Here is a 22613-nt window from a genome sequence, read left to right as displayed (position 1 = left end):
GGTAAAGCATCAAGAACTGCGAAAATACGGTTCTCAAAGTTCCTAGCTATTATGGTATACATACAAAAATGAAACTCATGCTAGTTTAAGGCCTACTATTTTCACATTCAAGGAGAAAATGTTGAGATAGGACAGCACCAAATGATAGACCATTATGAAGGCACCGTTGCATCTTCTCAAAGTCCATTGCTTTCACGATATTATTCATACGAAAATGAAACTCATGCTATTTCAAGCATCACGAACTACTCTTCTTGAATTCAAGGGGAAGCTGTTGAGATAGGAGACCACCAAATCATTGACCATTATGAGGTCGCGGTGGGTACAGATCGACGGTACCCAAGCACCCGGACCAACATCCGTCCGTTCACCAACGTCGGACAGAACAAGACCGTCACTTTCGAGTACCTTCAGCTCGTCCCGAGGACGGGTATTTACTACGTCACCGTCCGGGCTGTCAGTCTCGCGTCATCCACGACGGAAGTGACGTCAAACGGCATCCGGGTGGGATTCGGTGGTGACATCATATCCCATGGGGAGGTACAAGTACCAAGGTACGCAACAACCTTATTGTCCCTAGACTTTTTAGCGTGTTGGTATTGTTCTTATGTATCTACATTACATTACATTTTTTGCAGCCATTACTAACTCTTGTACATAAGATATTGGAATTTTCTTTTACAAGAACTTGCATACCTTTTGCCTATGCCTATCAGACACCTTCCTCAGAGCTTCTGACTGGAGTTCTGCTTCTCGCTGCTATGCATGCGTACGCAACGTAGGTGGCGCTTTTGCAGCAAGAACGTGCTGGACACACATGTACACAAGGTTATTACCACCGTGTCCCAATGTCAATGAAAAACGACACAGGTAAAATTGTATATACCATTCGTGCCTGTACATACATTACACTGCTTTAATTACTAACATCCTTTCTTTCCATGCCCACAGATACATCTCGTCCAACGCGAACATCACGGTTGCCTGGAGCGACTTTGAGTTCACCATGTCGATTCTCCTCTACCAGTGGGGAATAACATCCAACCGGACGGAACTGGAGAGCATGGACTGTCTAGACCTGGTAAAGAATTACTGCTGAATCAATCTCTATATGCTTCGTTTCTTCTTTTTCTTCTTCTTTCTCTTAAGGAGGTCGCCTTCAGCTGACTGAAGATTCTGCCACATGTAATACGTGTATGCGCTTTGCTGGGAAGGGTACAAGTACAAATGTAGGTTGTCAAATCCTGGCCTGAAAAGCCTCCAAGTAGGAAGAGAGAGCAGTCTCAGTTTTGTGTTAACTCAATAGTGTTCACACTCACGTGACTATGACGTCAGTCGTATCCGCCATGTTGAATGGTTAAACTTGGTAGTTGCCAGGTAAATTTTCCATGTTCGGCTAACACGCATGGCACTGTTACCTCCCTTCTAACACCCTTGAGGTTGATAATTCCATTAAAAGAAAGTTGATCTTCTATGTATTCACTTTGCAAATTTGCTGCCATTTTCTAGCAAAACTTTGACCAAGAGGGGTACGCCGGAGTCAGCGAAGACCACGCCCACCTGTTCGACGTCTACCCTCTTACAAAGGTGGGCAGGAACACCATGGTGCAGTACGAGGGGCTGGAACTCCAGCACGGCCACACGTATCACGTGGTTGTCGTTGCAACGGACGAGGCTGCGCAGTGCGCCATGGCGCTGGCTGACGTCACCATTGACACCAGCCCTCCGGTGGAAGGACGTGTGTTTGTAGGAGCGCCAGGAGATAAGGTTAAGTATGAAGCAGAGAAATAGGCTTATATGATGTGTAACAAACATTTGGCTACAGCTGCATATGATACAGATGCTGCAGATGAAATGGCAGCCTCTGGACTAGAACATTATTTCTTAGCCCACTCCCTTGAAATGCAGTAGCATCGCGTGGCTCGGAAGCAAGAGGTTCCGGGTTCAATCCCCTGACATGATCATGCCTGATGTTGTGCCCTTGGGATAGGCACTTTACTCGTTGTACAGTGTAGTGACGTCCACTGGGCCTTTCGACTAATCGCTGATACTTGTGCCCAAAGACTGACGAGGACACAGGTGGATTTGGTGTCGCCAATGTGCCCAAATCTGCACATTTGCAACTAAGAACCGTACATTTTTTAATGTAGTCAGTTCTAAAAAATCTAAAGTGTCAGTTGTATTTCTCTTCACTAGAACGTCATGTACACCGCCATGGCTGACCGGATGGAAGTATTATGGGATGGCTCCCATGACAACACGAGCGGCATTGCCCGGTTCGAGGTCGCCCTGCTGTCAGGCGGTGACTGCCAATCGCCTGATGATGCGCGGCGCAACGTTGAAGTAGCCTTCGTGCCCGTCGCTGCGAACGCATCGTCCTACACGTTTGTAGACATTGATTTGAAGGTAACTATACCTTCTGTATCTGTATAGCCAGTATAACCGCCTTTCGGAGTAACACACCAGCTTCGCAGGCACGCGGCTACATTACACCTATCAACTTGAACAATTAAATGTTTGGTTTAGAATTTTAGGGTAAATAGTCTGGCTTTACTTAATCTTAAGACATTAATTGGTGACGTTAATTGGTAAAGCAGTAAAAGCACCTCTTTTGGCACCAAAAGGTGTTTCGTGACAGATTTACTTACTAGAACAGTATACTCAGCAATGAAGTAACAAAAATAGGCATCACACTTAACGTATCATCGTTACTATTAATTGCAGTGATAAGTGAGCTTTAGATCACTACATCATTTGTCTGGATACTGGATAGCAAAGCGCCTATGAACATGTATGCATTGCATAGAAAATCGTTTCACCCATTCTCCATTGCAGGCTGACACCCCGTACTACGTGACTTTCCGTGCCATCAACCGAGCGGACCTGGTGACGGAGTCCACCACCCCGCCCATCCTGCTGGACCGGCTGGACCCTGTAGCTGGGGACGTCAAGGATGGACTGGACTTCGAGACAGACGCCACTCACCAGAGCTCCTTGTCAGAAATGAAAGGTAATAAACTTTTAAATCTTGATGAAAGACAAAAGAGAAAGGTACTAAGAATCTGACTGATATCCACATTTCGTTACATTAGTGTTTTCTGAATTAGACAAAATTCTGTCTTGTTCTCTGGGAGCCTATAACTAAAGGAAAGGGAGGGAGGGGAAGACCCAGAGTCACATACTTAGACAATCTACGTAGTAATACAAACGTGGATGATACAAACGAGCTACGAAGGGCCGTGGAGGACAAAGGGCTATGGAGGAGGCTTTCTGGATTGGTTCAAGCGGGAGCTCGGACTAAGTAAGTAGATTAACCAAATAACAATCAACAATCCACTTCACAGGAACGGCGTGATAAAGACTTATTTCCCGTACAGTCAACATAAAGTTTGGAGCTTCTTTCAAATGATCGATTGAGTTTCTTCCTTTTCCAGGTGTGATTATACACCACCCTAACCCGGTGGGTGACCCCTGCCCCAAGAGGAACTTCCCTATGGACGAAATGCATGACAGCTGGTCAGCTCTGGAGACAACAGGGCTTTGGGGAGTGTCGGGAGAGAGACGGATCGTGTTCGACCCTGAACGCGTATGTCTAAGCTTCATGTGAAACAAAGAAGTCCAGGATGGATGAATGGAAGGCTGGCTGGCTGGCTGAATGGATGGATGAACGAATAAGAGGACGAATGAATGAATGGGTTAGGCATGGAGACGTGTTTGAAACTAAATGATACAATTTGCTGACACATAACCCTTTCAGCCGATATGACAAGACGTTCAAAACATTCCTGTAGATATGTTCATGGGTAGGTTGTTGTGACTTGGATATACAAAAGGGCTCTGGATAGCGATAGTGACCCTGTTAGCCCCCAGACACACTTCTACTTCAAAGACACATTTCATGATCAGATATTGTATCTGTCCTTAGCTCTCATTTGAAGAGGACGAAGGTCTGTCAGTCCAGATGACACGGGATATTGAGTACGAGAGGATGATGTCAGGAGCCTACTCTACACAGGCGGATGGGAGCAGAACGGGACAGTACGAGGTGAGAAACCCCTTACCTTTAACTCTTGCTATACTTGCTGTTTGCCATGCATACATGTAACAATTGCAAGCACTGTTCAGTGATATAGAATTATCCTAACAGTCCAAGAAGGACTTAAGAGGGGTAGGCAACGGAAAGGATGGAAGGATAATATCAAAGGAGATACGAGAATGGACCGGAGCGACTCCAAGTGAAATGTTAAGAACATAAAATCCAGAAGGGTGGAGAAAATGGTTGTAAGATCTTTTGTGGTATCCCAACGATAGCATATTCACTAGACTACAGGATATATGAGACCAGACTCATGATAGTGTTATCATACTTAATTGCTGACTTCTACAGATGGACATCGTCGCTGCCAGTGGCGAGCTCCAGGCCGTCACCAGTGTTGTGTTCTGGGGCGGACTGGATGGCGTGGTCGGAGATCACAACGAGATGAGCCTGGAACAAGAAGATGCTCTTTTCCCAAGCAGCAATGAAAACTGCAGTTGCTGTCAGCCAGGGAATATTACTACAGGAGCTGCTGGCAACGTTACAACCACTAATGAAACTGTTACAGCAACTAATGGAACTGTTACAACTAATGTAACAGTTACAACGACAAATGTAACAGTTTCAACGACGAATGTAACCGTTGCAACGACTAATGTCACAAGTAAGTATCTAGCCGTGAATAGTTTCATCAGGTTGGTAAGACACTGAGTAAAGAGACTCTTTTTACACAACCATTTTACATTTGGGAATGCATCTGTAGCAGCGACACCTGTGCTGTGCAATGTGAACCAGTCAGAATTGCCCTGAGGAAGGTGACAGACGGTCACCGAAACGTCGGCTGAATAAAAGACTTTGTGTGAAAAAATTATCTTTACTCAAGTAAGTATCTAACACAACCTGACAGATAAGTAGATTAGTAAATCATACTACTGTTTGTACCGGTCCCCTGATGTAAAAAAAAGTGCTTCTCCAATGCTTGCTTCTGTGACAATGTTGAAAAAATTCTCTCTTGATGTAATAATTCTTACATTTTATTGTATACTGTTTATGCTAGCCACCACTTTCTAAATCAGTTCCGTTTTCTCTAGGCGACTGCAACTGCACCTGTGTCAGCCCTACCAGTGAACCACAATACTCAACTGAAGAACCGACAAGCACGACTGACCCTCCCCCAGGGTGGTCCATCGAGAAGGGTGATACGGAAGGGGAAACGCCCGAGACAGAACCCAACTCACATGGCTCGCCTTATGCTTCGTGTGGACTACAGATTCATTCAGGTAATGATCATCCCATAATTCAATTACTCGTGAGGTGTTTTGCAAAATCAAGAATTAGACTCCTTCGTTCCTTTATGCACCTCTCCTCAGATATAGATGGAACTTGATGCATAGTGCTTAACGCCATGAACAATGGTTTCTAAAATGTTAACTGAGTTAGTGTTATAAATATTTCCAGCTTATAATCGTACTTGTTCTATTGGTCAGTATCAAAGGGTTGATATCGATCAGGTATGGGCCTGGAGTCAGTTGTCAATGGTGATGAATATGTAATCGAAACTTTCTATAACAAGGCACTGCTAAACATGAATATGTTTCACCAGAGTTTATGCCATGTGCTATCTACATTTCTTCAGAAACTGCCAACAATCCCAGCTACGTCGGGCTGTGGTGTCGGTTTGCGAACGGGACCCAGTCGGAACAGGGAGAAACTGTGAAGCTGGACTTCGACCCGTCAGCTGCCTGGCACAAGTACACACTACAGTTCATGGAGGAGAAGATCTTTGCAACCAAGGTTTGTGAACGGTTTTCAACAAACACACACACACGCACACACACACATATATATATATCCATAGAGAGAGACAGAGAGAGAAACACACACAGAGGTAAACATACCTGTCCTTGGTACTGAACGCCATCACACATACACACATAGAGAGAGAGACAGACAGAGGGAACACACACACACACACAAATCGTACCATTCACAGTGGTCTCTGTTGTATGGATATAGGAGTGGAATTGAAGAACTCCAGGAAGGACTACAAGCAATTGAAAGCCATTATACGAGAGCTTCTTAAGATCTTGATGATTACACAGCTGTGAAAGTCTGAAACTAATCACTCAGCAACTTTAATCACTCCTCAGTACATGCCTTGATATCACTGTCATAGGCCTTACACAAACAAAATGTCCTTTTTTATCTTCCATATACCCCCAGGTTGACAGATCAGTACGATTGTACATCGACGGCCAGTTCAAGGCAGTTCTGACCGGCATCCCGACCTTAAGCCCGACATCCAAGCTGATACTGACCACCTGGAACAAGCATGACTGGATTCCTGAGTTGGTGGACCCGTTTGAACCACCGACAACAACCGCCTCATTCCGATCTGTTAGGTACATCTCATGCCTTTCTTCAAACTGTTACTTGTTACAAGTGTTGGTCTTCCTAAGTGCCTAATTCAGTATAAGCAGTGTATGGTAAGCAAAGAGGATGGTGAGCTTACCGAGCTACCTACCCACCTACCTAGAGTCCCTTGATCTCGTGGTCGTTGGGGGACAAGGTATATGTGAGGATAGATAGCTGTGAGTGAGCTTACCCTTGCTAATAAAACGTTGATCAGCAGAGACACATACAGGAATTGAAAATGACAGTCAATGGCAAACTGCACTCAGAAGGCCGGGGAAAGGATAGGAAGGCATGGAGATTGATACTACTAGAGTCCCAACCCTCAAACATAGAGGATGGTACATGTACAGGTTCGTTTTTGCAAAGAAAGCAAAGACAATATTCTGGTATCTATCATCAGTGTTACCTTCCTCACACCATTGCCTTGATTTTATCGAAACTCATTTATTTCTGAAAATAGTTTCATCAGGCTGGTAAAGTATAGGATATAGGGGTTTCCTTCTACACAACCAAACATATAATATTTGCGCCTGCTGACGTTTCGGTGTCTATCATTTAATTAGAACTCTCTTTATCCCCAGCCTCCCACCAGAAGCCTCCAGCCTGTGCTTACAGGGGAAGCCGTTCAGGAATGGCGACCACGCGGTGGTGCGGTTTGAGGCCGGTGTCGGGTCGGCCAAACTGCTGGACGACGTTGCACCATTCAGAGAGGTAACGTTTAGAAATAACACGATGCGGGAAGCAAAATACTGTAGACCACATTCGTGACCTTACTAGTCATTTCCATGTAGACCAATATAAGATGTTACATAGCAACAAACTCAGCCATATTGGCTTTTATTGGTGCTTAAGTCACTGAAATGCCAATAGGACACCAATATGGCGGCAGATGTATATGTATAATGACGACATGAAATAATATGTCATGTAATACACTTAGTGTTCAAGAGTTCTCATGATATGGGGTAGCCATGTAATATCGCTGTAGTTCGTTCTATAACAAATGCATTTTGTCACGCAATATACACGCATACTAGACGACATGAGATATTCACGCACATCTAAAACTAGATAGGCTGATCAGTATAATCGTGTTCGTATCGGGTGTTAAAAGTAACAGGTCTAAAGATGGGGTAACTTTGTCATATTGCTGTTTTCTATAATGCCTACCCACCAGGTCACTAAGCCGTGTATCCCGTGCTCTGCCCGGTTCGTTTTTAAAAAAATCTGTGCCATATTGGTTTCTATTTGTGCTATTGTGCAAATAGAACACCAATATGGCTGTGGATGCGCATATTTACCGACGACATGAAAAAAAATGCACACTTTATTAATGGTACTTAGAAGCTAGGCGAAATATTGGTTCATGCCATCTATTCAGTATTGCCATATTGCTTTACATTTTTCTACAAGACAATGATCTTTTGTCTACCCACAAGATTGCAAAGTCGTGCATGAAATAAACACACAGTCTTGTTACATGTATGTGGTATAGCAAGGCTGCATATTAGTTCAACAGGTCTAAAATGGGCTGCAGTTTGTTCTAATTCTTCTTTCCGTAATGTCGACTCTTCGGCAATGACTGACATCTTCTGTCTACCCACCAGATTGCGCAGTCATGCATGAAATAAACACGCAACCTTGTTACATGTATGTGGTATAGCTAGGCTGCATGTCAGTTCAACAGATCTAAAAACAGTAGTTTGTTCTATAGCAAATACTTTTTGTCTGCCCATCAGGTCTCCAAGCCGTGTATCCCATGCTCTGTGCGGTGCGACGTGCTGGGCTGTGATCCTGATTGTGACGAGGACAAGACGTATGTACACCAGATCCATCTCACAGGGCTGAACCTGCCACCGCTGTTATCTGTACCAGACTCCAACACTACAGTACAGGCTGTGTACTACCTTACTGTCAGAGCAGTGGCTGGTAGGTTGTCGTGCAATGATTTTTTTTTTTTTTTATCAAGCATTAACATCACTGTTATGTATTATGTGAAGTAGCTACACATAATACAGAACCTTTGAGCCACTGTTTTAGAAAGAACTTAGGTAGGTGGGTGGGTAGAGGATTTACATAATTATCTATTACTGTAACAACAATTTCAATTTAATAAAGTAAAGTGTGTTGGTGAAAAAGACTAATAATATGCCTGTAAAAAAACTCACTTCTGGTATATAGAACATTTTTGGCATATCAAACTCTTTCTACTACCTAAAGCGCTCGCATTGCAGGGGCTGCACACTTGCCATTTGAAAGACCACATGTATATAAACAGGACAGTGCACAATATTTGTTCACGGCTATTGACAGTGTTGCTATACTGACAAGAGATTGATGCCAAAAACAGGAAACAGAAATATACCTGTAACTTACCCCTGCGATATCTCTGTACCGAACTTTATATCATACCTGGGCCGCGATAACGTTCAATAACGGGTTCCGGACCGGGCCATACTTTACGGTGCGGCCCAGGCTCCATGGCTTCCATAGAATGATTCGAACGCGTTTCTCCCTAACCACGTGTGCCGCTTTTGAAACTTCGAATACAGAACCCGAACGTTGGAACTGATGTTGTTGCATCTGAGGATTTGGGGGCACCAACTTTTGGCTCAGCTTGCATTGAAAGGCGTGTTTTCTTGGGTGGGTATGACATAAATAAAATACAACACGGTGTATTCCGCGTCGCCCTCGGTCCTGGCCTTCCCGCGAGTCGGATCACCCTCTGGCCTGCGGCAGTCGGGCGATCCGACCCGCGGTCGGGCAAATACTAGACTAAGTACCTCGGGCGATACGGAATACCCCGTGATGTATTCTATATATACGACCCTATATACCTGTAACTTACCCCCGTGATATCTCTGTGACCACCAGGTTCTGGCAGGGCGGCCATTGCGTCGTCTAACGGGATCTACATCGACGTCACACCGCCTGTTATAGAGAACCTGTTCCACGTGGACCTGTCCTGGTCACCGGATGAGCCCACTAGATACCAGGGGGACAACAGCACCATCGCTGTGTACTGGGAGGCCTACGATAAAGAGAGCGAGGTACGATAAACTATTTACACTGTTCCAAACCACACTATATGAACTATGCTATGCTATACCTTACCATGATGATAACATAACATATAAAACCATACCTTAGCCTTAGTTCCTCCAGTGGATAGCACATTGGGCAGCAAGTTTCCTCTGTTCTGCTCGATCTTTGGCCAGATCCTCAGCATCTGCCAGTGGCACCCCTCTATACCAGTCTTTCGCCAGTCCACACACTCATATAGAACAATGTCATCAATTTGCACATACCCCATGAAATATAAACCACCACTATACCTCCTCTAAGCAAACTGGACAGACATTTTTCAAATGCTGGAGACCCTGTATTTTCTTACATGCTAAATGCTCTGAGTACCAATGAAAACATGTTTGTATTTAATACAAATGCCTTTCACAGGTAGTGGAGTGCCAATGGGCAGTTGGCACAAGCCCAGGGCAAACAGATGTCCAAAACTTCACATCGGTCGGACCAGAACAGAACTTAGTCTACAACAACAAGTTAGAGGGAAAGCTCAGCAACAGACAGACGTATTACGTCACCGTGAGACTGGTCAACGGTGCAGGTCTGGTCAGCGAGAAAACTACAACTGGTCAGTAATGATTTTCCCATTTTGGGGCATTTTGTTTGTATGTTGTAAGTTGGAAATTTATAGTGGGATATGTAATCATATTGTAGAGATAGTAAACTGGTTTTGATTCTGATAATGTGAATTAGGTCTTAATGTTGATGAGGCACAGGTAACAGCAGAGTTATTCATCTAGATATCAAATAATAATTTCTTTTTAACATATTTTTGGACTTACAGTTTTATGCTAATAATAATTCAAGCATTGGGGAAAAATCCTCCTTTATTTGCTTTGATACCAGTAATGTACATGTACTTACGTTGGTCTTCTTTTTATCTGTGGCCATCGTAGCTGCTCTGTATGATCTGCTGTTCTCGCAACATTGATGCTCTACATCAAAGAGAGAAAGAAAATGACTTGAATTATTTCATATCCATACAGGAGTGACAGTGCTGCTTGACCCTCCCAACACCAGTAGCAGTAACATCACCACCTCCTGTGAACATACTGTGGAGACAAACTCAACATTGGGAGGTGTGGACCTGTGTGGGGATCAGGAGAAGATTGACATTGCCTGGACAAGGGTGGAGGACGACTCTGTCAATAATTATGGTAAGCTTCTATCTTCTCACTTACCTACTAATGCCTACTAGTAGATAGAGTCCATATTATAGGAATCGTTCAAAATTAGTTTGTTCCATGCCTTACTTTATCCTATGTACAACTTTTTACTTACAAGGACTTGGTTGTAAAAGAGCAAGTTTATGCACAACGTTTCAGTATCTTTATAAATGTCAATGTGCATTACGCCAGGCATATCATCTTACTACTTGAAATCTAACCAGCCTTCAAAGAAAGAGGGTATAAGAATTAGGAATGCCTGTCATCAAGTGTATTACATGTACATTCTATGTATACAACTGTATACAATATTCTTGCAGTGTAAGCATAGGAGCTAGATATGCCAGTCACCAAGTGCACTACATAATTAAACATGTACCTTGAACCTTGAACCTTGAATGTGGACATTTTGGGGGGATGTCATCACGGCAAAACAGTGGGTCCTTCTCCTCCACTCCTCTCTGTCCTCCATCAGTGAGCAGAGCTCAGAAGTTGATATGTCCCTGAGTCCAACATCCCGCTTCAGCGTGTCAATGTAGGTTGTTCTCCTTCTGCCCCCTCTCTTGGCTCCCACAGGATGAGCTGGCTGGCTAACAGCTCGGGGTGTCGGATGCTGTGTCCAGCCAGCTCCATTCTCCGCTTCCCCATCTTTTTGGAGATTCTCTGAAGGTCACTGTAGAGCACAGAGTTGAATATTACATATTCAATTGCAGTGTTCAGTGTGGGGACGTCAGAGGACAGCCCCGGTGACGTCATCCCCCAGACACAGGTGGGGTATAACGAGTCAGGCTGGGTGCAGGTCATCCGGGGAGAGCTGGCGTTTGGGCGGTCAAAGGTCAACATTTCGGACCTGCGCAGTCGTGAAGACGGGCCAAGCGTCAAGACACATCATAAGTTCCACGTGGAACCTGGCAGGTAAAATATCTTGTTTATACTTCATATTCCTTGTGATCACGGTGCCTTTGATGCCTTTACAGAGCATTTACACCAAGTAGGAGCAATATCATTAGATAGAATGTTGAAGGGTTAGGGGTAACAAGTCGTTTAGTGTAATGTTAGCCAGCTACTGCCACGTCGCCTGCCTGTGAAGCTCGTGTGTTAAGCCAAAAGGCGGTTATACCGGCTGTAAAGATAGAAACAGATGCAGACACAGCTGATATACAAAGAACCTTAAATTGTTTTCTTGTATTGCTTGTATTCTTTTACAGGACATTGTTTACAAGACTGACTGCTTGCCATGCCGGACATAAGTGTGCAGACATTGCCGTCAAGAAACGAACAATACTGAGTAAGTGCAAGAATATCCTACTAAGCACCTTTTGAATCTAAAATGTTCAAGACAGCTTCTTTATAACTGACATCAATCCGTACCATCTTGAAGGCCTTCCTATATTACATGTTCTTTCTTTTTTGCTTGTCTTACTAAAGACTTGTTTGTGACATATCAGGAGCCCAGGACAAGGTGCTGACTTTCAAGAATGGGTCCACTGAAGACATAGAACTGGCAGATGGGAACGAGTCTGAGAACTCAACCATCATCATTGCAAAATATCAAGGTAATCTTCTTATATCCTTCTCAGTCTGTGTCTAATACACAAATATGTTTGCATTGTATGCCATATATTACTACCTTGATTTTGCACATACATGTAAAGACAATCAGATCCTAAAATGGGGAGGGATGTACATGTATTCTACATATTTCCATCTTTCAACATTTTCAGAAGAAGTAGCCTTTATGGAGAGGCAATGGCTATTCAAGAAATGTTCGTGAGCGATCCATACTGATAGTGTAACACTTTCCAACAGGTGAAGACACTGGTGTGCTTAAGCCTGGAGCTGTAGGAGCCGGCATCCTGACTGACAATGACGTATCTATGACGTACACTTCCAATAGACCTTTCATCTCCAACCCTGCATTTACCATACACCAGACGGACAGATTCCTCAAAAACAGGTACGTCTCGTTGGATGATGTTGTTGAGGAGAAATGTAAAAGTACTTACATGCAGGTACATGGTCATTTTAACTATGTGTGGGTGGTGTTCAGCACCAAGGACAGGATTGTTATAGCTATGTGTGGATGGTGTTCAGCACCTAGAACAGGCCTGCATGTGTGTAGATGGTGTTCAGCACCAAGGACAGGCATGTTTGCCTGTTTGTGAATGGTGTTCAGCACCAAGGACAGGTATGTTTGCCTGTGTGTGGATGGTGTTCAGCACCAAGGACAGGCATGTTTACCTGTGTGTGGATGGTGTTCAGCACCAAGGACAGGTATGTTTGTCTGTGTGTGGATGGTGTTCAGCACCAAGGACAGGTATGTTCACCCGTGTGTGGATAGTGTTCAGCACCAAGGACAGGTTTCACATCCTGTTATCCGCAATGCTAACCATGACAAGACATTGAAAATATAACTCAGCAAACTCAATGTCTATCATACAGGGTTCGAAAAGAGTACGGTCAATCGTTCTTCGTGTCGTCCATCGGCGGTGACGAGGTTGATGCGCCGTTAACAGTCACCGCAACTTACAATGAATCCGCACTACTGAGGAATGAAATACCAAGGATGGTGTTCTGGGACCCAGGTAACTGATTTCATTATGGATCAGGAGTAGGGTGAAACCTAAGATGTCATTTCAAATCTCAAATATTTTGAAACATGCAAAATTCAATTTTAGTTGTTTAGTACATCCGTTCCGTAGAGTATCCTGTTGTTCTGTTCAGGTTATTACATACCCTACTGTTTCACACAGAATCTGAAATTTGGAGAGATGTCCAAGGGACCTGTACAGACATTACTGGAGCAGTGGATTACAACTGGCAAAAGGGGCTGTTCACAGTAAAGGTAATCCCTATATGACAGTACATGTATTGAGAATCTTTGGTACCAAACTGTCAAACGTAAGTAATGCACAAGAAAACACTTCTGCCAAGCGGACTTGGAAAAAAGCAGTTGACAATGTTGCAAGATATGGGCTGCCCATTGGCACATGTTTACAAGGCTTTCTTGTAAAATCTAATGTTGCAAAATTTCTTTCTTCCTCAGCTTTGCTCTACCGCAGCAGCACAAGGCCATCGCAGCCGCCGCAGCGTTCAGCGTTACTTCTCCGGCACGTCACAGCTCGCTGTCGTCATCATTAACGGCACCTTCCAGAATGAACCGCCCATCCTGCTGTCTCCACTGCGCATGTCCATGGGAGAAGATGAGGGAACTCTGATTACTCGACTCATTGCCAAAGACCCAGAGGATGATGACCTAGTCTTCATGCTGAATGACCAACCGGTAAATGTTTTGATCAAAGCTTCTTTTGCTTTCAGTCTATCAATAGGATGGCTTCATACTCAACATAGATTTAACAACTAGAACCAATCAACAACCAGTGTCACAATAATCATTCGCAAGCGGCTTTTGAGCTGGCTACTGTATGTAGAGAGACCGAACTTGCTCTGACTGCCACATGTGTCAAAAACCACAGGAGCTCCTTATGTTCAAGTGTATTTCAAAACTCCTACATATTTATTACTAGTAGGTACATGTATTGTTCTCCAAGTTTTGGTATATGTCTGGTTGACTCAAAGCTGCTTTCATTTGCATTAACTCAGCAGGAGTTTGGAGATCTTGTCGAGTTGGACAAACAAGGCACGCTGCGGTACAAACCAGCCCTGGACTTCTCCGGAACCAGAGAGATCCCTATAACCATCTCCGAGTCTCGCACGGACAGCAACCCTCTACTATCCACCACCGTTACCATCAACATAGACGTCATGGAAGAAAACGACAATCCTCAGCCGTTTGTGGTCCATGAGGGAGAGGAGAAGCTACAGGGATCGGGTATCATCCACCTGACTGTGGAAGAAAACCATCCTGACAACGTCGACTTCGAAGTGTTGAAGTTTGTGGCAGGATCCTTTGACGTTGATGCCAACGATGCGATGACGCTACACATCAAGGCACCTTCTAACGGTACGATTGTGGTCGGCAAGCATGTGAAGAAAATCACATTCAAAGAACCAAAGTGTACAATGCCCGTGGAAGGGAAGAGAAGGGAATGGGCGGATGTGTTCAACAAGTCCTGGGCGGGCCCTGCTATCCCGTACCCGTGTGGGATAGTACTCCCGCACTCAGCAGACACCATGAACTGGGCCGTGGCAGCAATAACGTACACTCCAAACCAACACTTCTTCGGGGAGGACGCAGTGAAGATCTACGCTGAAGATGCGTCGGGAGCGAGGTCCAAACTCGTGACTGTGGTCATCCACGTCATGGAAAACCGTTGCCTGAATGGCGGAAAGTGTGTTGGACCCCAGAGCGATCCCGATTGCAAAGACCAGTCCCGCAGTGACGGTTTTGACGGCTACATGTGCAACTGCACGGTGGGCTTTGAGGGAAGGTGTGTTTGTTTGTTTGTTTGTTTGTTTATTTAAGGAACCTCCAATTATTGACATTATACAACCACTACTCTTCAATGTCAATATTACATTAAAAATATAGCCGGAATTGTTATTTGCTAGGTTTTGGAGAGTAAAAAAATGCACATTTAGCATTGATAACATCAATTATTTTATGTAGATCGGCTTCTTAGAAAAGGTAGAACTCACAGTCACCTCTTAGCAATGTTAGCATCACTTATATTACTAACTTTGCCATACGTTGTATCCCTTACAATTGTCGTGCACTTAATGTCTTTTTCTTCCTGAATAACAAGGTACTGCGAGATCAACCCCAATGACTGCATTCCTGACCCCTGCCCAAAGAACTACACCTGCATCGACCAAGTCAACAGTTATGTCTGCCACTGTGAACCCGGCTGGCCATGTGACAGCCTGACGGTTTGGGAGATTGTGGGCATCACAGTCGGCTGTCTGGTGGCCCTGATCATCCTCATTGTCATCTTCAGGGTGTGGAAGAAGAAAAAGGATGAGGCACTTAAAGTCAGTCAGAGCCTGTAAGTATATCTTCCTTACCTATCGGTATAGGGGTACTAGTATAGATGTAGAAAATTCCCATGAGAACCATGTTGAAGGAAGTAGTGCAAAGGCTGACACTGTGACCCCATTGGAGGACAACAATGATGTATCTGCCATGATCCCTTAAACCTTCTTACTGTGGGTGTACTACATGATAGAGTGGTATATACATGTAGTTGTATCCATTCTTGTAGCTCTTCTGGCATTACCCTTTGGTGCAAGCTCTTAGAGGTTTATGCCTGTATGTGGCAATCTACATGTATGTTCAGTGTGCGAGTTATTTTGAGGTATAAAGCTAGTCTGCCTGTCAGTCAACAGTTTTAAGCCATAGACAGATGGGCATAATCAGAGGACAAGAGATGACGATGACAATAAAAATTCCCTTTAAAATTCCAGGACTGGAAGCCAGGATTCACTTAATCGTTTGACCAAGCCCAGTGGGTCAGCGGTGCCTTCAAACGCAATCCTAAACCCAGCGTATGAGACCATGAACGTCACAGACGGACAGAAGAACTTCGACAATGTGAAGAAGGTCTGGGAGGAGGATGTTGAGGAGGTGGAGTTCCATCCTGTGGTAAATTCCCATTTCACAAATTATTCTTATTATTTAAGTTTTATTCCTAAGTTACCCAAGTTACACCGAAGGGTGGTTATACCGGCTAGACTGATACAGATACAGAAGTTACTCTTATTACTTAATATTCAAGTTAATCCCCTCGGGAGGAGGCCGATGATTCTTCTTTGAGTTCACCATTGCATGTACCGTGGCATGTTCCTACTAGTACTCTTCTGTGCCTACCATGACTGCAATGTAATTTACATGTAGCATGTTGGCAGGTTATAGGCTTGCTTAATTGTTTCTGTCCATAATCCATTTTCAAATGTGTTCAACATTGCATGATATTTCTTGGATATACTAAGCACGTCGGTAGAACGTACTGCACCTGTGCGAAAATCGTAATGTATTGTACATAGCACTTCGGCAGAAGGTCTCATATAAGGTCGTACTAGCGCATATAAGGTTAACATCCCGTCTGTAGTTTCCAAATGTTACGTAGGAAAAGATATCCTTTGCAACAGGCAAAATTCTGATGCAACGTTGACCAAAAATCCGACGAAAATCGTGAAAATACAGGGTTCCGCGCAGGCGCAGTACGTTTTGCCGACGTGCTGATATACTATAGGATAGGAAGTTTGAAAATGTTCAAGTCAAAGGCCATTAATACTGTTAGTCCAACCCTTGTGTTGCAGGAACTTGAGGATGAAGAGCCTGTCAGCAAGAAGCTGGAGCCACAACTGGTGCTCCCCCCAGCGGCTACAGGCAAAACTGCACCCGATGCCTCAGAAGATCAAGAGTTCATCAGCCTGCCTGGGACACCTGAATAGCACTTGAGCTTGAGACGGACCTCTGTCCTTTTATCAATTATGGCTGCATGATAAATTAATATATGTGTGTAGTGCAGTTGGCTCGCAGTTTTGATTCAGTGAAGTTGTTCTCATTAAAGAATGCTATAGTGTAGCAAATGTAATTTGATGTGTTTAGCCATTTTCTTGCCTCATAAGTTATTTGGAACCGTCTGGATATTATTTAAAACCATGAAAGCAGTCCTGCTGCTGGTTAGATGGCTTTAAAAGCGATTCTTTGTTGGAACCCAAGAGAAACAGTAATAACCAAGATCGCGCTAATCAATGTACTAAGTAATGAAGTGCACCATCAGCAGTTAGTTGAATAGTACATCTGTAGTTAAATATTACAAACTCTTAGGTAACTTCATACATTACATTGTCCTGCTGGCATTGTGGTGTTCAGAAGTTATCATCATGATGAAAGTTCATGAATCTGTGTTGGTAGTTACATGTTTAGAGTTAAACAATTTAGATCCAACACAAAACATGTGAGTCGAGCCCCACTGGGTCAGTCTACTGAGGATGACCAGACTGGTCGAAAGCTCTTATAGGTGAGAGAATTTTTTGTGTTGGATCTAAAGTGTTAAGTCTAAAATGTGTTTAGAAATTGCGTACCCAAGTACAGTCATTTCAATTCATCCTCATGATAAGGTGACAGCTATGATGTCTCTCCAATTATGTATCCGATTCTGAATAAATCACTCAATGCTTTGTGTGTCTGCATCTGATCAAGGACCTCTAACACCTACTATGTTTCTTTTTCTAATCCCTTCCAAACACACAATGTTTACTGATCATCAGAATGATCTCATGGACACCAAGAATTAGCAAACTGGTAATATATAGAAAGGCCCTATACACATATCATGTATGGAGATGGAAACTAATGTGCATGTGTAGTCCTTGAACCAAAAAAAGTTCCATCAGTATTATTTCTGTAAATGTTGGGTACACACTTAGAAAAGACTGAAGTATCATTATAATGGTTAAGGACCAGTTGCCACCACACACGAGGGAGTCCATCCAGCCCCTAGGTGCATCACTTTGCACCCAGGTTTTCAATCTGTATGCTTATGGATCCATGGGCACTGCAGTGTGCATACTATCAATACAGGCAGGAGTTTGGCCCAAGTGAAGATACAACCCATGAGTAAGCATTATGAAACAATATATATCAGATTCTATGAGTTCATAACACTTCACCTCACAAAACTATTAATATATATCACAATATATACACTGTATCATGTAAATGAAGCAGATCAGAGGCCACATATTTATAACAACAAAAAAATAACACATCATAAACACATCATGTTATTTTGTACCTACATCGATTAAGGTTAGACGTTCAGGTATAACATTAATGATCATTAATGAGGTACACAAAAAAACAGTGTATAAAGCAGCTGGCTAGATATTAAAAACTGCCAGGTGCAGGCGTTTCAAGTAGCATTCTTGAATGTGATACATGATAGTGTATGATCATATATGACATTGAGGCAAATTATGCTTTATATATATGCATAGAGATAAAGTAGCATCTTAGTGCTTACTTGGATCATTTTCTTAGCCTTTAATCGTGAAATAAATAAAAGAAGGCTGACACTCACCTCATGAGACACTTGGATAGGCGGTTGACATCACAACCCGGTCGGTTACGTCACTTCTCCTCATCCTTCCTTCACAACCTCACATATGTTACCGGTAACATGTGCAGTTGTGAAGGAAGGATGAGGCTTTGGAAAGGAGAAATCGAGAGGTTTTCCTGACTACGTAGTTTCGCTGACTGGTAGTAAACAGGCTAACTTTTGGTCGTCTTTTTTTATTCCTTGATTACCCACATCGTACAAGTTATGTCCGCCTAACGGTTAGATGCGTGTTGGTTTTGACGGTAGATGTCAGTGCCTGCAGTACTGAAACTCATCACTGTGCGGCGCTAAATTGAGAACCTTGTCCGCGTCAAATGCTTTGGTGGTAACCGGGGAACACCTGGAGATCCATATGCCGAGGCGCTACGCTCCCCATGGAAGCATGCGGCCTTGAGTGAGTGAGTGAGTAACCGGGGGGAAATTTGGTCGTTTCACAACCTGATTACCCAAATAGTATAAGTTATGCTCGCCGGACGGTCAAGTGCATACTGGTTGTGACGGCAGATTTCAGCGACTGCAGTACCGTAATACGTCACTGGGCGGCGCTAAATTAAGACCGTGTGAGCGTTGGCCGTGACAATGTCTTTTTAATCCTGATTACCCAAATAATACAAGTTATGTTCGCCGGACTAATAAACCGCTGAAACGTTGAATTATCCCTACTGCTATGTTAAATGACTCAGTGATGAGCCTGCTTTTCTGCAATGATATTTTTGGCCGTTAGGCGGCACTTTTGAGCCATACGTCATGGATATTTCTACACTTCTTCCTGATGACTACTACCCAAATCTATCCTTATTATCCAAATAAGTCACAAACATACATCTTTCAGACTTGTTACAACATTTTTTTATTGGACACTGTGCAATCATTCTGCTTGAGAAAATATATCTTTTTTTACTTCTCATCATAAAGTGTACAAAATGTCAATATTAACATATACAATGCAATTTATCAATAGCTCTCTTATCTCCAAGCAGACGTTACGTGGCAAAATCATCAAGTTTTTCTGGCTGTCTCTTCCTGTCATGAATTGCCTCCCTAACAGAAATATTTCGACCTCTCACTGCAATTTACTTGGGGCATCCTTTTGAAAAATAATATTCTATAAAGTAGCTCACCTTGTTTCAATAGATTGAGTTTTGGCGATACAGCTAAAATACTTTCCTCCGATCCTCCGTAAAGTTAAGTTTTTAAGAAAGTCTGTATCTTGCTGAACAGAGTTTCAGGGACGGAATATTCCCAATTGTGCGATGCTAGTATTTCGTTAAGCCTTCTGATTTATTTACATTCAGTGAAATGACTTCTTTATCCCTCAACTTTTTGTAAATGTTGCAGTTAGTAGGTGATGTAGCAATCGGTCTCCCGTGAGGGATTAACAGGGAGCACCACGTGAAGGTTTGCTACTCGCTCCCCAGGTTAGTACGTTAGTGTGCTTGTGCGTGTGCAAACATGACACAAATGGAAGTCAGACACTTTAGTTTCTTTTTCGCTCCCAACCAAGGCCAGGCGTCTTTGCTATCAACAGACAGGCCTGCCCTCCTAGGACTAGTCATAAGGCGAGCCCGTCCTCAGCAATTTCGCCCGGCCAGCCGATCACCTAGGTTTCAGTAAAAACCGAAAACACTAGGCGAACATAGCCACAACATGGTGGAGCATGAAATTGGCAACTTTGCAACTAAAGCCCAGCTCAGGTAGCGAGCAGTTTTGTTTATGGGAAGGAGTAGGTTTTGAGAGCACCTAAAACTAAAAATACCCCTTTTCCCATGTAGTGACACCTCGCTCCGACGACCATGTGTTTAGTTTGTACATTTATATTGGTATCATCGTGCACTAAAACCACTTGTTGGTCTTCAAAAATGGAAAATAAGTCGCAAAATAAGTGTCAGAATTTCAACCATCGCATAGCATGTCCGTTCTGTATTCGTATGGTAACGCCGGGAAAAGCAAGAAGGGGAAATTATGTAATACAGGTGATCATGATTAAAAATGACCTGATCAAACAGATTCTGGAGAGAAATTCGTTATGTTGGACAACATGTAAGATAATGTACTGAAGACTATATCAAACTCCCCTAATAATTCCTGATGAGATCAAATAACTTATTTCATCGTTTGAATAATTAAATATGAACCTGTAAATAGTTAAATTAATTAATTAGTTGAATGTTAAACATTTTCACAAACATCACAAAGTTACAAATGAGTACAGAAATGTTTTTTCAGACAAAAACTGAGAATGTACCGTCAGCAAATTTGTTCCCTTCGCCATGTGGCACGTTTCTCGCATCAACTTCTCCAGTCTTCTCATACAGTGGATTACCCTTCCTGGGGAAGAATAAAAAAAAAAAAGGAACAGTCAAACACACGCATAACGCCACCTGCCAGAATACGATGGTATTGCAGCACCACAGGTGAAAACTAGTAATGAAATGAATCTGCGGTTCATTTTGTACGTCACCTTAGCAACTGAATGGGTTCTTTTTCTCTTCAAAGAGTGTAGTATTGATGCAACTGTCCTATTTTGACCACGCGTTATGCAAATGGAGCACTTTTCCATTAACAGGTACATAAGAAGTGGCTAAATCTGCCACTATAGAAAGGCCAGTTCTTCTCCCCTTCCGTCCCAGAGTCGCCGTGTCTCCTCTGCACCAGACACGCGGCGCCGACACCAGTAACGTGTGAATAGCTCCAACCCGCCACCGGGGGATGGACGGAACGGCCTGGGATTTCACTGAAAAAGCTCCAGACAATGGCTAGAATGGCCTAGTTACATTTCCCCACAGGTCGGCTTATATAGGGCTGTTTTACCGGCCACAGATATTTCTGTGCTTTACACTTGACGTGTACTTAGCTTGTAAGAGCATAAAATAATGTACATTAAAGGTATTTCATACCTCTATACTCAAGACTCAAGAAATCGGCAATAAATGGCATATTGGGGGAAAGTTGTGTAAAGTGCTTTTTCCAACGGTACAAGTTACCGTACAACGTAGGTGGAATCGAACCCAGGACCCATGGGTTCCGGACCAAAAGCCCTACCATTACGCCACACGACGCCACTATAGCTTAGCAAAGCCTTTCTATTCTCCAGACCACTTTACCTCGGCAATCGCCCCTCGTCTGCCCTATATTCACGTCCGGCCCGGGAGAGTTGGGGGCTTTGAATTGTTATCGCAGTTGGGCCACACCAAGTAACTTGTACGTATGGCGTCCACGCGCGCATTGATTTTGGCCTGTTCCCAGAAAAAAACCCAAGAAATTCCGCTTCCTGTAACTGTAACTATGACCAAAGAGTCATGACAGTGGGATAAGGGAAGATGTGAGGAAAGAAACAGGACAGGACGGCAACTGCTGTTTCACTGATTTATTGCTGTTTTCATGACGAATAGAAGACTTGTTGCTTGTTACTCTATGTTCTCAAATTAATTTGTATTCTGACATTTGTCGTCCCTTAGTATATTTCAAATCTAGGTATCTTACTAAATGTACGCGGTTTTGCATTAGATTTAGGGTCTCCAGAGGACGTCAGCCATAAACATTACTTGGTGTGGCCTTATCGGAGTCTCGGCTGCGCCTGTTGTGAAAGGCCAGAGTCCGCGGGAAATCCGCCGCTGACGTTGTTGGTATACCGCAGGGGAATGGGGATGGATTGGAAATGACATCAGGTGTAGGTCGAGGTGCATGCGGTGTACGATAGATTTCAGTGTACATAATATACTTTTTGTAGATGTTTTCCTTACCTAGTATACTACACTTCTGCATAATAGAACAACGACATCGACGGCTTCATTCATTCATCCATCCATTCGTTCGTTTATTCATTCATTCGTCAGTTCACCTATCTATCCATCCTTGCATTAATTCATTTATTCATTATGTAGAGTA

General features: G+C 43.4%; 1 protein-coding gene across 1 annotated transcript in view; it reads left to right on the top strand.

The window, feature by feature from the left end:
* The window catches only part of LOC109483513, a 51449-nt gene extending 34315 nt beyond the window's left edge, over positions 1-17134 (top strand). Inside the window, exons 53-79 of the mRNA XM_019786544.1 lie at positions 266-554; positions 952-1081; positions 1510-1767; positions 2197-2406; positions 2836-3010; positions 3435-3586; positions 3926-4045; positions 4388-4581; positions 5126-5316; positions 5673-5830; positions 6260-6438; positions 7033-7162; positions 8191-8380; positions 9326-9501; positions 9908-10100; positions 10519-10689; positions 11412-11613; positions 11907-11986; positions 12147-12254; positions 12508-12655; positions 13141-13283; positions 13452-13543; positions 13745-13981; positions 14302-15089; positions 15405-15644; positions 16063-16240; positions 16918-17134. Of these exons, the coding sequence (XP_019642103.1) occupies positions 266-554; positions 952-1081; positions 1510-1767; positions 2197-2406; positions 2836-3010; positions 3435-3586; positions 3926-4045; positions 4388-4581; positions 5126-5316; positions 5673-5830; positions 6260-6438; positions 7033-7162; positions 8191-8380; positions 9326-9501; positions 9908-10100; positions 10519-10689; positions 11412-11613; positions 11907-11986; positions 12147-12254; positions 12508-12655; positions 13141-13283; positions 13452-13543; positions 13745-13981; positions 14302-15089; positions 15405-15644; positions 16063-16240; positions 16918-17052 (5267 nt within the window). The 3' untranslated portion in view covers positions 17053-17134. The remainder of the gene's footprint in view (positions 1-265; positions 555-951; positions 1082-1509; positions 1768-2196; positions 2407-2835; positions 3011-3434; positions 3587-3925; positions 4046-4387; positions 4582-5125; positions 5317-5672; positions 5831-6259; positions 6439-7032; positions 7163-8190; positions 8381-9325; positions 9502-9907; positions 10101-10518; positions 10690-11411; positions 11614-11906; positions 11987-12146; positions 12255-12507; positions 12656-13140; positions 13284-13451; positions 13544-13744; positions 13982-14301; positions 15090-15404; positions 15645-16062; positions 16241-16917) is intronic.
* Positions 17135-22613: the final 5479 nt, after the last annotated feature.

Source organism: Branchiostoma belcheri, unplaced genomic scaffold (assembly GCF_001625305.1).
Source record: "Branchiostoma belcheri isolate BF01 breed outbred unplaced genomic scaffold, Haploidv18h27 scaffold65, whole genome shotgun sequence".
Lineage (NCBI taxonomy): Eukaryota > Metazoa > Chordata > Leptocardii > Amphioxiformes > Branchiostomatidae > Branchiostoma > Branchiostoma belcheri.
This window is presented reverse-complemented; position numbering and strand designations above follow the sequence as displayed.